The 15,258-nt window shown below is 41.6% G+C and overlaps 1 protein-coding gene across 1 annotated transcript in view; it reads right to left on the bottom strand.

Annotated features, from left to right (window-relative positions):
- The window catches only part of rhobtb3 (Rho related BTB domain containing 3), a gene marked incomplete at both ends in the record, with an annotated part of 92,540 nt that overhangs the window by 20,295 nt on the left and 56,987 nt on the right, over positions 1–15,258 (bottom strand). The window contains 2 exons of the mRNA XM_080529357.1: positions 3,677–3,786; positions 4,416–4,525. Of these exons, the coding sequence (XP_080385483.1) occupies positions 3,677–3,786; positions 4,416–4,525 (220 nt within the window). The remainder of the gene's footprint in view (positions 1–3,676; positions 3,787–4,415; positions 4,526–15,258) is intronic.

The following is a 15,258-nucleotide window of genomic DNA, read 5'->3' as shown; positions in this document are numbered from 1 at the left end:
CTGTCACCCTGGGTCATTCATCACCTGACGCTCATAACCACTACAGTTCCCTCCATAACTATTTGAAAGAGGAAGCACTTTGTCTTCTTTTAGCTCTATACTCCAACTGTTAGGATATGAAATTAAACAATGACTTTAACATTAAAGTAGAGATTATAAGACTGAATTCAATGTTTTACTTTTTCAGATTGGTTTCACCATTTAGAAATTACAGCACTTTTTATACATGGTCTTCCTATTTCATGGAACCAATAGTATTTGAAAATAGGCTTCACATGTGTTCCTGGATAGTACAGTATTGATTCTAGCCTTTACGTTTTCTTTGGTGTCTGTCAATATAAAGACCATGGAGTTGTCACTGCAAGTCAAGGAAGCCAATATTGGGCTGAGAAATCAGAAAGAAACTATCATGAACATATCTAAATCCTTAGGCTTGCCAACAACAACAGTTTGAAACATTGTCCAAAAGAAAAACACTTCTGAGCTCAGCAATCGCAAATAGCCTTGTACTGTAAGCCAAAGAAGACTTCTCCAGTGGATGACCGAAGAATACCATGTCTCCAGGACGTCCAGTCATGGACAAACATAATGGCACTCCTGCACTTCTGCCATATAACAAACCACTTCTCCCAGAAAATTGTTGCAATTACAAATGCTTTGGTATTTACATGTTTATTGATTTTGTTTGCATTGGAACAACACAAAAAAAGTCTGATATCATTCCACACAGAACCCCAAAAATGGACTGGACAAAATGATTGGCAAAATTGTATGAAATAATTGTATTTCACACATGTAATGCTCCTTTAATTTGTATTTAAACTCACATGTGGCAAGTTACAGGTGCTGGCAATATAGACATCACACTTGCAACCAGTTAAAATGGAGAAAAGTTGACTCAATCTTTCTCTTGTGTGTCTGTGTGTACCACACTGAGCATGGAGAAAAGAAAGAAGAGCAAAGAATTGTCTGTGGATTTCAGAAACCAAATTGTGGAAAAGCATGGACATCTCCAGAGATCTTAATGTGTCTGTGTCCACTGTGAGCAACGTCATCAAGACGTTTACAGCCCATGGCACTGCAGCTAACCTCCCTGGACGTGGACAGAAGAGAACAATTTATTACAAGTTTGCAAAGAAGGATTGTTTGAATGTTGAATAAAAAACCTCAATCAACTTCCAAACAAAGCTGACCTGCAGACACAAGGTACAGCAGTGTCAGCTTGCACTATTGATTGAGATTGATTGATTGAGAATGTTTATTTTGGTCCCTTATACAATTCACAATACATATATTTAAAAATGTACACAGTCACAATGCGTACCAGGACCAAAAAGGTGTAGGCTGAAGCCATGGCTTATTGCGCCTACCCTTGTTACATGCATGTTTATTTTATTTTATTTTATTTTATTTTTCCCATGAGTGCATAATCAAAAACAACAACAACAACATTTCACTTGCGCATCTTAACAGAAAACTCAAAAGTACCAAACAAAAAACTATATTAATGCGCCTACCCTTTTTACATTAGTGGTTTTCCCCTTATAAGTGCATAATCAAGACATTCGTAATTACTCTGTCTAACTTGAAACAGTCTCTGGATACAGTCTGGAAGCATCTTATTTTTTACTTTATACATTACTTCACCATTACCATTTTGAAGTCCACCAATTCTTTAAATTTGAGATCATAGGTGTTTATGAATAATTTGTTAGTTGGTTCTTGATAGGCAGCTCTGTTTATAATTTGTATAGCTCTTTTCTGTAGTAAATAAATTGGATTTGTGATTGTTTTGTATGTGTTTCCCCACACTTCCACACAGTAAGTTATGTATGGAACTATTAGAGAACGGTACAATATGTGTAATGAATTTGGATTGAGTATGTCTTTTGTTTTATGCAGTATTGCAATAGACTTTGATATTTTTGTCTTTAAATAGTTTATGTGTGTTTTCCAACATAGTTTGTGGTCTATAACAACTCCCAAAAATTTGTTTTCATAAACTCTTTCAATTTCAACATTATCTATCATGATTTGTACTTGACTATTAATTCTTCGATTTCCAAATATCATAAGTTTCGTTTTTTCAATGACAACTTGTTTGTGTCAAACCATCGTTTTATAGTTTTTAGTTCCGTTTCCACTGTATCCAGAAGCTGCTCCAAATCTTTGCCAGAACAAAATAAATTGGTATCATCTGCAAACAAAACAACATTTAACAACTTGGACACATTGCAAATATCATTCATGTACAAAATAAACAGCTTTGGACCCAGCACTGAACCTTGTGGGACTCCACATGTGACCCTTAGCAGTTCAGATTTATCGTTGTTTATTTGTACATACTGGTGTCTATTATCAAGATAGTTTCTAATCCATAAGTTTGCTACTCCTCTAATGCCAAAAACTATCAAGTTTTCTTATTAATAATCTATGATCAATAGTATCAAACTATCCGACGCAATCTGAATGAAATGGGACGCTATGGTAGGAGACCCAGGAGGACCCCACTGCTGACACAGAGACATAAAAAAGCCAGGCGGGTGTTTTGCCAAAACTTACCTTAGGAAGCAAAAATCATTCTGGGAGAACGTCCTGTGGACAGATGAGATCAAAATAGAGCTTTTTGGTAAAGCACATCATTGTACTGTTTACAGAAAACGAAATGAGGCCTTCAAAGAAAAGAGCTCGGTCCCTACAGTCAAACATGGTGGAGATGTTTTGGGTTGTTCACACATGTTCACAGATGTTTTGGGTTGCTTTGCTACTTCTGGCACCGGATGCCTTGACTGTGTGCATGGTATCATGAAATCTGAACCTACCAAAGAATCTGGGGGTGCAATGTAGGGCCCAGTGTCAGAAAGCTGGGTCTCTGTCAGGGGTCATGGGTCATCCAGCAGGACAATGACACAAAGCACACATCAAAAAGCACCCATGGTTTAAGACAAAGCGCTGGAGAGTTCTGAAGTGGCCAGCATTGAGTCCAGATCTAAATCCCATAGAACACCTGTGTGGAGCGATCTCAAAACAGCAGTTGATTGGGTTAGCCCTTAACCCTTCAAATATGAGCAACTTGGAGCAGTTGGCAAAAGAAGAGTGGTCCAAAATTCTAGTAGACAAGTGTAAGAAATTCATTCATGGTTACAGGAAGCGATTGATTTTAGTTATTTTTTCCAAAGGGTTGCTATCAAAAATTAAGTTAAAAAGTAAGCCAATAATTAGATCCAGTCCAAAAGAAATAAACTTGTGAATACCAAAGCATTTGTAATTGCAACACTTTCCTTGGAGAAGTGGTGCATTATCTGACAGAAGTGCAGGGGTGCCAATATTTTTGGCCATGACTGTAGGTGTGAATGTGTCAGAGACTAGCATCCGCAGAAGACTTCAACAGCAGAACTAGAGAGGCTACACTGCAAGGTGTAAACCACTCACAACCGGATGGCCAGCTTACCAGTTTGCTAAAAGGCACCTATTAGAGCCTGCAGAGTTGTGGAATAAGGTTTTGTGGACCGATGAGACAAATATTAATATGTTCCAGAGTCATGGCAAGTGTGGAGAAACGTGAAATATTGAAACAGAACCGCCTGCTTGAGGGCTTACAGATGAGAGCATTGCTTAATCAGGCGTCATAAAGAATGACCTTTCTCATGCTGTGTTTAATAGAGGTGGTGTGAACTTGCCTTGTACCATAAAGATGACGTCAGAGTAAAGAGGGGAGTTGAAGAGGTTAACCAGGGACTGGGGGCCAAGCTGGGCTGCTCGTGCATTGGGTGTGTCCCTGGGGCCCTTCACACACAGGCACGCACACACACACACACACACACACACACACACAGGAACATGGACAGACAGACAGACACACACACACACACACACAGGCATGCAAACACAGGGTTAAGTCAGATAATTCCACCACTATCTGGTATTTACAAGCATGGTTGCATTCTGCACTTGCCTCTCACCTCCCCCATGGCATACAAATAGCCTGTCTGCTAGTCTGCCCCGGCACTAGCCAATTCACTCTCACTGCTCCTGCCAAGACAGCCACAATGGAGACTAAGGCAGACTGACAGACATCTCGGCCAGTATCCAAAGCAGTCTCCATCATTGTACTAGATTTAATTATAGAACATCCCATACCTAGCAAGAGACTGTCATAAAAGCTAAGAAATCACAAAGAAATCTCTATATATCTGCGTCTGTGTCTGCGACACGTGTATTTGTGTATATGTGTCTAAATATGCATTGTTGTCATCACCACCAGATCTCATGTTAAAATCCTATATAATGATGTTGTTTTTCACTCAAGGTCAGATCATAATCAGGGTTGAGGGGGTCAGGGGGGTTGGTGTTGTGTGGTTCAACAGACCGCTCAGTGGATTGAGTTTGAGATTACTCCTCCTCCTCCTCCTCACCTTCTCTCTGCCGAGGAAAGAGCGCACCCGCTCCATCAGCTGAGCCACGGCCAGAGAGTTCTTCAACTTCTCCCCCACCGCCTCCTGGAGGTGCTCCCACTCCCACGCCCCTGGGTCACACCAGAACCACAGGCACAGAAACACTCATATATACCTGTATCATATATGAACATACTCACCTGTACTGTATGTGGTGAAACACTCACATATACCTGTATCATAATATGAACATACTCACCTGTACTGTATGTGGTGAAACACTCATATATACCTGTATCATATATGAACATACTCACCTGACTAGGCTCACAGTTCACTGTGATATTTACAAAGACACGATGACTGCCTACAACAAAACAATACGCCTTGCTAGAAAGGATTACTTCTCCATGATTATTACAGAAAACGCTAGTAACTCTAGAGTGTTATTCTCTACTATTGACAAGCTCATCAACACTACCCCCCCCCCCCCCCCCTCCACAGCCGTCAGCAACAAAATGTGAAGAGCTTGCACTGTTCTTTAATAATAAAATAACATCTATTAGAGCCAGCATCACCCCTGACGCAAACATAGTCGACCTCAGGAAAACAAAAGCAGCAACTATGAGTGAATTCACCTGTATTACACTACTGGACCTCTGTAACACTGTCTCTAAATCTAATTCCTCCACCTCCTGCCTTGACCCTATACCAACAGCATTCTTCAAGCGGGTGTTTGATAGTGTCTCAAATCATGTGCTGAAGATCATAAATACGTCACTTCAAACAGGCATCTTCCCAGATGCCTACAAAACAGCTGTTGTAAGACCGCTATTAAAGAAACCCAACCTCGACGCCGATGCACTGAAAAACTACAGACCGATATGCAACCTCACATTCATACTATACTATAAGATACTTGAGAAGGACGTTTCACTACAAATAAACTCCTTTCTCAAAGAAAATAATGTCATGGAGGAATTTCAATCAGGTTTTAGAACATATCACAGCACTGAAACTGCTCTTACTAAAATAGTGAGTGATCTCAGACTAAACTCTGATGCTAATAAGGTCTCAATTCTCGTCCTAAATCTAAGTGCAGCGTTCGATACGATCGACCATGATATCCTAATCAATCGTCTTGAAGACTTAGTTGGTCTTTCTGGCAGCATGTTAAATTGGTTCAGAACATACATTACAGGGAGAAAGTTCTATGTCAAGCTTGGAGATCATGTGTCTGAGAAATATGACAGCGACTTCGGAGTCGCACAAGGGAGCTGCCTTGGTCCACTACTATTCTCACTATACATGTTACCACTCGGGGACATCATTAGAGAGCACAACGTATGTTTCCACAGCTATGCTGATGACACGCAACTGTACATTTCTGCTGAACCAAATTATACTTCAGCTATAGACTCCATTACGAACTGCCTTCTAGCAATAAATAAATGGATGAGCAATAACTTCCTGAAGCTAAACGAGGACAAAACTAAAGTCCTACTGATCGGCCCTAAAGCAAAGAGGGATATGCTGCTTAATAATCTGGGGAAACTGACATCATGGATTAAACCTGAGGTTACAAGTCTAGGTGTTATTTTCGACTCAGACCTAAGCTTCAAGTCCCATATTAACAAGGTGACGAAAACATCATTCTTTCACCTTAGAAACATTGCTAAAGTAAGACCACTTATAAACCAAAAAGATGCTGAAAAACTGATTCATGCCTTTGTCTCAAGCCGGCTCGATTACTGTAACGCACTTTTTACTGGCCTTCCTAAAAAAACTACTGCAAGACTTCAGCTCATTCAAAACTCTGCAGCTCGACTTCTAACTAGAACCAAGAGGAGAGAGCACATTACTCCGGTCCTAGCTACTCTGCACTGGCTGCCAGTAACATGTAGGGTTGATTTTAAGGTCCTCCTCCTTATACAAAGCCCTTAATGGACGAGGCCCAAAGTACATTGCTAATTCCCTTGCCAATTATGTACCCTCAAGAACACTAAGATCATCTATCGCAGGTTTATTAGAGGTTCCCAGCAACAGTCAGAAGAAGATCGGGAGCGCAGCCTTTGCCAACTATGCCCCAAAGCTTTGGAACACATTACCTTTAGAGATCAGGGAAGCCAGCTCACTAAATATTTTTAAAAGAAAGCTAAAAACGCACTTCTTCAATACAGCCTTCAACTAGCTTATCTGCACCTGCCCACTGCTGATTTGCCAGCTACTGCACTTTAAATGTTTTATCAACTAGCCCTTTTTAAAATTTATTTTTATTGTATTTTCTTTACCTTTTCTTTTTACTGTTTTCCCCTGCTCTTATATTCACGTACACAGACTGACTAGTTGAAAGAGGTGTGCAAAAGAAAGAAACTAGAATGTTGATACTGAGTAGTTGGATTTTTGGTGCAAGGTCTAGCAGAGACTGAGAACGTACACAGAGACTGGGAACGTACACAGAGACTGGGAACGTACACAGAGAATGAGAACGTACACAGAGACTGAGAACGTATACAGAGGCTGAGAACGTACACAGAGACTGAGAACGTATACAGAGACTGAGAACGTACACAGAGACTGAGAACGTCCACAGAGACTGAGAACGTACACAGACTGAGACAGACCTTTTCCAAAAAACTGTTTGTGGTGCTGGTGGAAAGCCAGTGGGAAGTACAGAAAGACTGTGTAAGGTAGGGAGATGAAAGGGATATGGAAAGTTAGATCTTTACCTTTTCTTTTTAGTGTTTTCCCCTGCTTTTATATTCATTCTATGCATGTATATGTTTTTATATATGTTTTTATATTCACTTTATGTTCTTATTCCTGTTGTAAAGCACTTTGAGCTGCATTTCTTGTATGAAAGGTGCTATATAAATAAAGCTTTACTTACTTACTTACCTGTACTGTATGTGATGAAACACTCATAGATCATAGAGGACTATGGATGCAAATTAGCTCACAGCTAAACCCGGCATATTTACTGTCACCATACTTTGTATAAGTAACTGTTCATTAATTAAAGATCTATCTATCGATCTATCCACTGTCCTGACTAAATAAAGATCAATCTATCTATCTATCTATCTATCTATCTATCTATCTATCTATCTATCTATCTGTCTATCTATCTTACTTACAGTCTTGGACACCCCATGAAAACCGTTGTCTTTTTCAACATATTTATGGAAATTTGATCTTAATTTTATCAATATTAAGAATTGGAGGTAATATAACTAAACAAATACAACTGAAAAATATTATTTTAAAAATGATTTGTAAAATGTAATTAATTGAAATGCAATTTTCTTCTGAGGAATTTATTGTGACTTAAAATGCCTAAAATTAGAATCAAGTGCACCACATCAGGTGCAAATGATTAGAACATCATTAGAGAGGATTGTGGAGGAACCTGTCTTATTTAAACCTCAGTTTGGTTTGCCCTTGATTGTTGAAGTGAGTGGTATCACTATGGTGAGATCCAAAGAGCTCTCTGAGGCCTTCAGAAAGAAGTCTGAGTCTGTGTGTGAGTCTGGGAATGGGTTTAAAAAGATCTCTCAACAATTAGAAATCAACCATTCCACTCTCCAGAAAATAATTTAAAAGTGGAGAACAGTTAAAACAACTGCCAACATGGCAAACAACATGCCAACCCAAGAGCATACCGCAATATGCTTTAAGATGCTTAAAAAAGTCTCCAACCATCCTAAAATGTCATCACGAGACCTACAAGTAGCTCTTGCCACAGTTGATGTCAGACATGCATCTTCCGTCAGAAAGAGTAGCACAAGTTAGATTTTTATCTGAGGTGTGCAAGGAGGAAACCCTGGCTGTAAAACCATCAGGGGCCTGTTCCTACAAAGCCAATTAAACCCAATCCGGGTTTAAATCAGATCCGGGCGCTAATTTCAGCTTGCATTCCGTTCCATCAATGTGGCTCATATAATTTGCTGCTTGGTTGCTATGCAACCAATCCTTCAGAGCAAACCTGGTAGCGACCAGGTTTACAGGCTGGTTTAGGCAATACGTGCGTCAAAAATGTCTCACAGGCGGAAACTACATCCCGAACGACAGTTCTGGCAAGTGTCTTTTAGGAAATATTAGTTCCCACTTTTTACGAGATAGATAGATAGATAGATTGATTGTGTGATGGATAGATCATTTTATATGTTGATAGATAGATAGATAGATAGATACAAAAGTGTAAAAAAATAGGTATGTCTATCAACTTGCATTGACATCATCACAGTGGTATGTTTAGTGCAGGGGTTAAGGCAGCCAGCTAGAGGTCCGAAGGTTGCCGGTTCGATACTTGATTTAATTTAATGTTGTTGTTTTTTACATTTAACCGAAGCCTTCATGCAAATCGATTTACAATATATATATATATATATATATATATATATATATATATATGTCTGGAGTGAATCATCTATCCATCAGTAATCATAAGAAAAAATGATCTATGCCAAATCCAGGGTCCAGTTAGAAGAACATCATTTACTAGTCAGAAAGGCTTTAAACAGCATTGTAATCATGTCAGGTCTTGTAAATTAGCCTACACCATCATTTTATAGCCTACATACTTTTTTAGATGAGATTTTAGATTAGATTCAGACAAATGCAGTAAAAAGTGTGTCAGAAGAGGGATTTGAACCACCGTCTTAAAATGACAAATTGATACCATAGCAGCGGTTAATACCACTATGCCATCGTGACAATATGACTGTATGTAGCCTGCTGCTGATATCACCACAGTAGTGAATATTCATTTATTAAAATATGAACATATAACAATAAATAGGGGCTAGTATGACCTACACATTTAATCGGTCAGCAATTTCTTGCCAAACCATTTCCCTCGCCTTGTTAATTGCGGCAGTATTGCACTATTTTACATCTTATTTTTCATCTTCATAAAGATCAATAAGTAGGACCACTGCGCAATAAGTAGGACCGCTGCGCAGGCTATTATCTTCATTTCGACAATCGGCTCTTCTGGGCTCTTTATGTCTGCGAGCACGCGCCCAAATCGAGTATTTCCAAACCGGTCTTCTGTGAACACTGATGACACAAGGCTGATTCTCGTTCGAGGAATCACTTGAGGCTTGAATCCCAATCACAAGTTGCCCGAACGAGGCTTTTATTTAATCGCGGATATACTAATCCAACGTACGTGGAATAGCCCCCAGGACAAGACTAAAGTCTGCCAGAGAACACCCAGACAAACACCAGGGCCCTCATTTATAAAAAAAGTACTTGAACGTCTTTGACTTGCACGTAAGCACCTTTTTCGGACATAAGCATTATTTATAAAACGGGCTGCGCTTGTTTAAAATTGCGTACTTACTTAAGTCTATAAATACCAAATATACTTGAAATTGAACGCAGGTGAATGAGCTTTGTATTTACGCCCTGTGATAGCGGCTCAATTATAGTGGCTGAATTAAGCCAAGTGAGCGGGAGAGGGCAGAGAAGGGTGGCTTCTCGGTAAGTTGCATTTGTAACGTTTGATCATGACAACCAGTACTCAAGTTGTAAAAGAAAATTATTAATCAGGGGGGATGGTGGATTTTATCATATGGGGACAATTTTAGCATCCCCACAGCATCAGTGTCTTCAGTGTCAGTGACTTGGTAAAAATGTCATTGCATGTGTGCGTGCCCCCTCGCCCACAGTATTTTACTCCACGTTCATTGATAAAATGACATAAGGGATGGAAAGGGGGGATGGCAGTTTTAGAAGGGGGATGATTTTGACCATTTTTATTTCAGGCATCCCCCCTCAACTTGAGTGCTTATACTGTAATAATATAATGGTCTTATTCTTATCAGACATTGAAAACATGGCTGCTCACTCCCTTTGCGAACCCCCACCACACCGGAGGAAAATCCACTATAATTTAGCGCATGGCTGGGCAAGGTCCGTTGTGGAGCGCACTATTATATAGGCATGTTGAAGGGGAGATGGCGTTGCCGTGACAGCTCCGGAGGAATATAAAGGAAGACTGAAATACAATCAGAAACATCATTTTGTCGGCTGATAACAACATCGTTAATTTTATTACGAGCCACATGCCTGTAATAACTCTGCATAACCAGTAGGTAATGTGCGTACGTCAAGTCAATACCTGACGTAGAGCTACGATCGTTTCCACGGTCAAATCGACTCACGTTGAAATTGTATAAATCACTACTTTGACGTGGTTTTCTACGTACGACACGGGTAAGATAACATTTTATCCAAAGTACTTTCTATAAATGAGGCCCCAGGACTTCTGGAACAATGTGCTTTGGGGCCTCATTCATAAAGAAGTACTTGAACGTCATCTTTGACTTTCACGTAAGCACAGTTTTCTAAACGGACGTAAGCATTATTTATAAAACGGGCTGAGATGGTTTAAAGTTGCGTACGTGCTTCTTTCTATAAATACCAACGCAGGTAAAAATGAACGCAGGTGAATGAGGTTTGTATTAACACCCTGTGATAGAGGCTGAATTATAGCGGCTAGTGATAATAGAGTTCACAGTAGTAAGGTGGCTTGAGCTTAGGGTTGCTGTAGTCCATGCACAAGGGGTGAGCAAGAGGAAGATAGTCAGTTGACTACAGTGGGCTTGTTGAAGTGTCTGATCTCCTGGGAGCTGTTTCTTAGTCTCTGAGTCTTGGCATTGAGGCTCCGGAAGAGGCCTCGAACAGGCTGTGGTTGGGATGGCTAGGATCTTTGATGATCCTCCGGGCTTTGCTGACATGCCGTTTGTCGTATATATCCTGGATGGAGGGAAGCTTACGTTGATGCGCTCAGCTGTCCGTACCACCCTAAATTTGGGGATTTATAAAAACTGTGCGCACCTCTAGGCTACGCACACTGTGATCCATGCGTACGCATAGAAACTGGAGAAATGTCAACTGCGACTCCGCTGGCAGAAGGATGAAACAGGAGAAACACTTTGAAATGGATACAATTTCCACCAACAATATCAACTACTATACTAGTCCAAAAGTTACATATGACTGTACTTATCATAACTGTACATGTCCTATTCTAATGGATCTTGAACGAAACGCGAATTTTTTTATTAAGTTGAATTGCTGTGCATTGTTTTAGGATGCTTAGTCCCTAAGGCTCAAGTTGCGTTTGCAACTTTATGAGAAATGATCTGCTGATCAGACCTCCGTTTCTTTCTTTTGAAACCGGGAGCACTTAACCAATAGAGAATATTGCCAACATTGTATTGGACAGGGGGATATGATTTTACCAAGGTCTCCGCCCGAGACGTGGGTGCGCTCCGGGCTCTCTCCCTACTGATTGCGCGATTTCCTCTGTGTGTGTGTGTGTGTGTGTGTGTGTGTGTGTGTGTGTGTGTGTGTGTGTGTGTGTGTGTGTGTGTGTGTGTGTGTGTGTGTGTGTGTGTGTGTGTGTGTGTGTGTGTGTGTGTGTGTGTGTGTGTGTGTGTGTGTGTGTGTGTGTGTGTGTGTGTGTGTGTGTGTGTGTGTGTGTGTGTGTGTGTGTGTGCTGTGCACACTTGCATTTTCTAACGTTGTATTTAATAACGTTTATTCCGTTCTGCTTTTATTTGATAGTCGGGGTCTTATAGGGCTCTCCCAACCTGAGGTGCTCTCCGCGCTCTCTTCCTGCTGATTATGGAATTATATTTATCACTGCGATGTGGTTTAACTAGCCAACTCAGTACTACGTTAGCGGAGCGAGTTACGTGTGAAATTAGCAGGTGTTTTCATATAAAATGTTATATATTATATAGCTGACTATTGAGCCTGCATCAACCTTAATGCTATTCAAGTGCAAGAAGATTGCTATTCTGTTCCCACTGCGCGTAACCAGGGCGCAACTTCCACAGATAGCGAACACACACTGACACACAAATGAATCCTCAGACGCTGGAGTAAAGTTTAGTTCTTTACTCAACCCTCAGAAACATGAGTGGTCGTTTGGTTATTTTGTAAAACTGTAAATAAACATAAGAGTACAATTACTGTAATGCTCAAAACTATACTGTTACACTTTCAACATCAACAGTATGTAGCCAACATATAATATCAATATAGCAATACAAATAGTTATACTTAAATAATATAAGCTATGTATTTATAAACATATACATTATACATTGTAGTTAAACAAGAAAAGAAAAGGCAACTTACAAGCAAAGCCTTTTCCAGGGCAAGAATGTAAACAAAGAGATTCTCCGGAGCTTTTTCTCTAAACTAGCTGTTGCACGAGCTATCACGTCTGAACAGTGTGCTCACGTCATGTGACTAATGTTCGTCATGTGACTAATCAAAACCGAAACTGAATAAAGGCAGTAACAATGTAATGTCATAAAATGTCCACTAGATGTCTCTAAAATGAAAACCTAAGAAACCATGACACTCCCCGTCTGGTATGGAGGAAATACCACTATGAACTAACTCAGGGATACTCAGTCCTTTGGCGACATGAGAAGCACTGTCTCAGATATTGGTCTCAAGAACGTTTTAGCCGTCCCATGTTTGATGATCTTCACTTCGATTCTTCTGATCTTCCCGTCCTTGTCAGGGAATGTCTGGCTGACTAGTCCTAAGGGCCAGTCGTTGCGCTTAGCTTGAGCATCTTTGAGAAGGACCAAATCCCCTACTTTGAGGTTCGGACGTTCCTCTTGCCACTTGCTGCGACTCTGTAGTGTCGTGAGGTATTCATGTCTCCATCGGCTCCAGAAAGTATTTGCAAGGTGCTGAACCTGTTTCCACTGCTGTCTGTGGAGGTCCGTATCACTGAAATTTCCCGGAGGAGGAAGTGGAGTGCACATCTTCTGCGTAAGAAGCATAGCTGGTGTTAGAAGAAAAGGAGAGTCTGGATCCATTGAGATGGGGGTGAGAGGTCTTGCGTTGATTATGGCTGTAACCTCTGCCATCAGGGTGGAGAGAACTTCATGAGTCAGGCGAGAAGGGCAAGCCTTGAGCAGCATGGAGTCAAGTATGCGCCTTGATATCCCTATCATCCTTTCCCAGGAGCCTCCCATGTGGGATGAATGAGGTGGGTTGAAGACCCATGAGCAGCCCTCTTCTCCCAGGTACTTTCGAATGCTAGGCATGTTGGGGTCGGTCAGCAGAATGTTCAGCTCTCTGCATGCGCCTGTGAAATTTGTTCCACAATCTGATCTAATCTGTTTGGCAGGTCCTCTTAGACTAAAGAACCTGCGTAGCGCATTGATAAAGCATGATGTGTCCATTGACTCAATCAATTCGATGTGGACAGCGCGCGTACTTAGACATGTGAAAAGAACAGCCCATCTTTTACTGTTTGCCTGTCCTCCTCTTGTGCGTCTTGTGCTTACATGCCAGGGGCCGAAGACGTCCAGTCCCACGTAGGTGAATGGGGGTTCAGTACTCAGGCGATCAACAGGTAGGTCGGCCATCATCTGTTCCGTCACTCTGCCTCTGAGCTTCTTGCAGGTTACACAGTCGTGAAGGATGCCTTTGATCAGTCGTCTTGCTCCCATGATCCAGTACCCTGCAGTGCGGACAGCGCCTTCGGTAAAGACTCGGCCTTGGTGCATCACCCTTTGGTGATGGTGTTCCACAAGTAGCTTTGCGATGTGTTTCCGTCCCGGAATAACAAGAGGGTGTTTTTCCTTGTAGGCGAGATCTGAATGTCTGAGCCGTCCCCCTATTCTCAGGAGGCCTTCTTCGTCGCAATAGGGATTGAGTTTCTTCAGAGGACTACTTCTTGAGATGTCCTTTCCACTTGCTATGCACGCAAGTTCGTCCTTGTAAGCCTCTCCTTGCACGCATTTGATGATGATGAGTTCAGCTTTTGTCAGTTCTTCAGCTGTGCGAGGCTGCTTGCAGTGATGCCATGAACTGCAAGTTTGATCCTGATCTTTGCTGGTAGCCTTACAGGATTCCACGATGTGGATGAGTGAACTTGTTGCTCTCACAAGTCGCTTCCATGAGGAAAAACGCTTGAATCTGTGAGATCCAAGGTGTGTTCTGTCGTTGGGCAGGTTGGTGATGTGTGCCCGCACCTCTATGTCTGAGTCCGGGTTGATGAGGTCAAAGACTTCAGGTGATGATGGTTCCTCTACTTGTAGCAGAAACATTGGTCCTCTAAGCCAGGTTGTCTCACCTAGCATAGCTGCAGGCACAGAACGTGTGCCAAGGTCAGCTGGGTTATGGCTTGTGGAGATGTAGTGCCACTGGGTTGGTTCAGAAGACCGCCGTATACGCTGCACTCTGTTGCTCACATATACATAGAACCTTCTTGTCTGGTTGCTAATGTATCCTAGGACAACTCGGCTATCTGTATAGAACTTGACAGCATCCAGAGCTATATCTAGCTCGCTTGTGACTAGCTCAGCGACTTCCACACCCAACACGGCAGCTCCCAACTCCAATCTTGGGATAGTGTGAGCCGACTGTGGAGTTAACTTAGCTTTTCCAAGGACAAATCCTACTTGACATTTTTGCTCAACATCAATTACTTGGAGATAGGCGACTGCTGCAATAGCCTTCACTGAAGCGTCTGAGAACACGTGTAGCTCCTTTCTTATGGCTGTTGAGATTGTAGAAGCAGAATAGGTTCTTGGGATCTCCAACTGCCTGAGGTCTTGAAGAGAGCTTCTCCAAGCGTTCCACTCATCTTCCCTTTCTGGAGGAAGAGGAGAGTCCCAGTCGGAGGCTTCGTTTGTGAGCTCTCGTAACAGGATCTTTCCCTGTATCGTAACTGGTGCAACGAATCCAAGTGGATCGAAGAGGCCGTTGACAGTAGCTAGAACACCCCTACGTGTGAAAGGCTTTGTGGATTCTGCTACTTGAAACGTGAAGACATCTTTCTTCAGATCCCAACTCACTCCAAGGCTCCGTTGAATAG

This window comes from Nansenia antarctica, assembly GCF_963989245.1.
Source record: "Nansenia antarctica genome assembly, chromosome: 4".
Lineage (NCBI taxonomy): Eukaryota > Metazoa > Chordata > Actinopteri > Argentiniformes > Microstomatidae > Nansenia > Nansenia antarctica.
The sequence above is the reverse complement of the archived record's forward strand: the minus strand, read 5'-3'. Positions and strand labels throughout refer to the sequence as shown.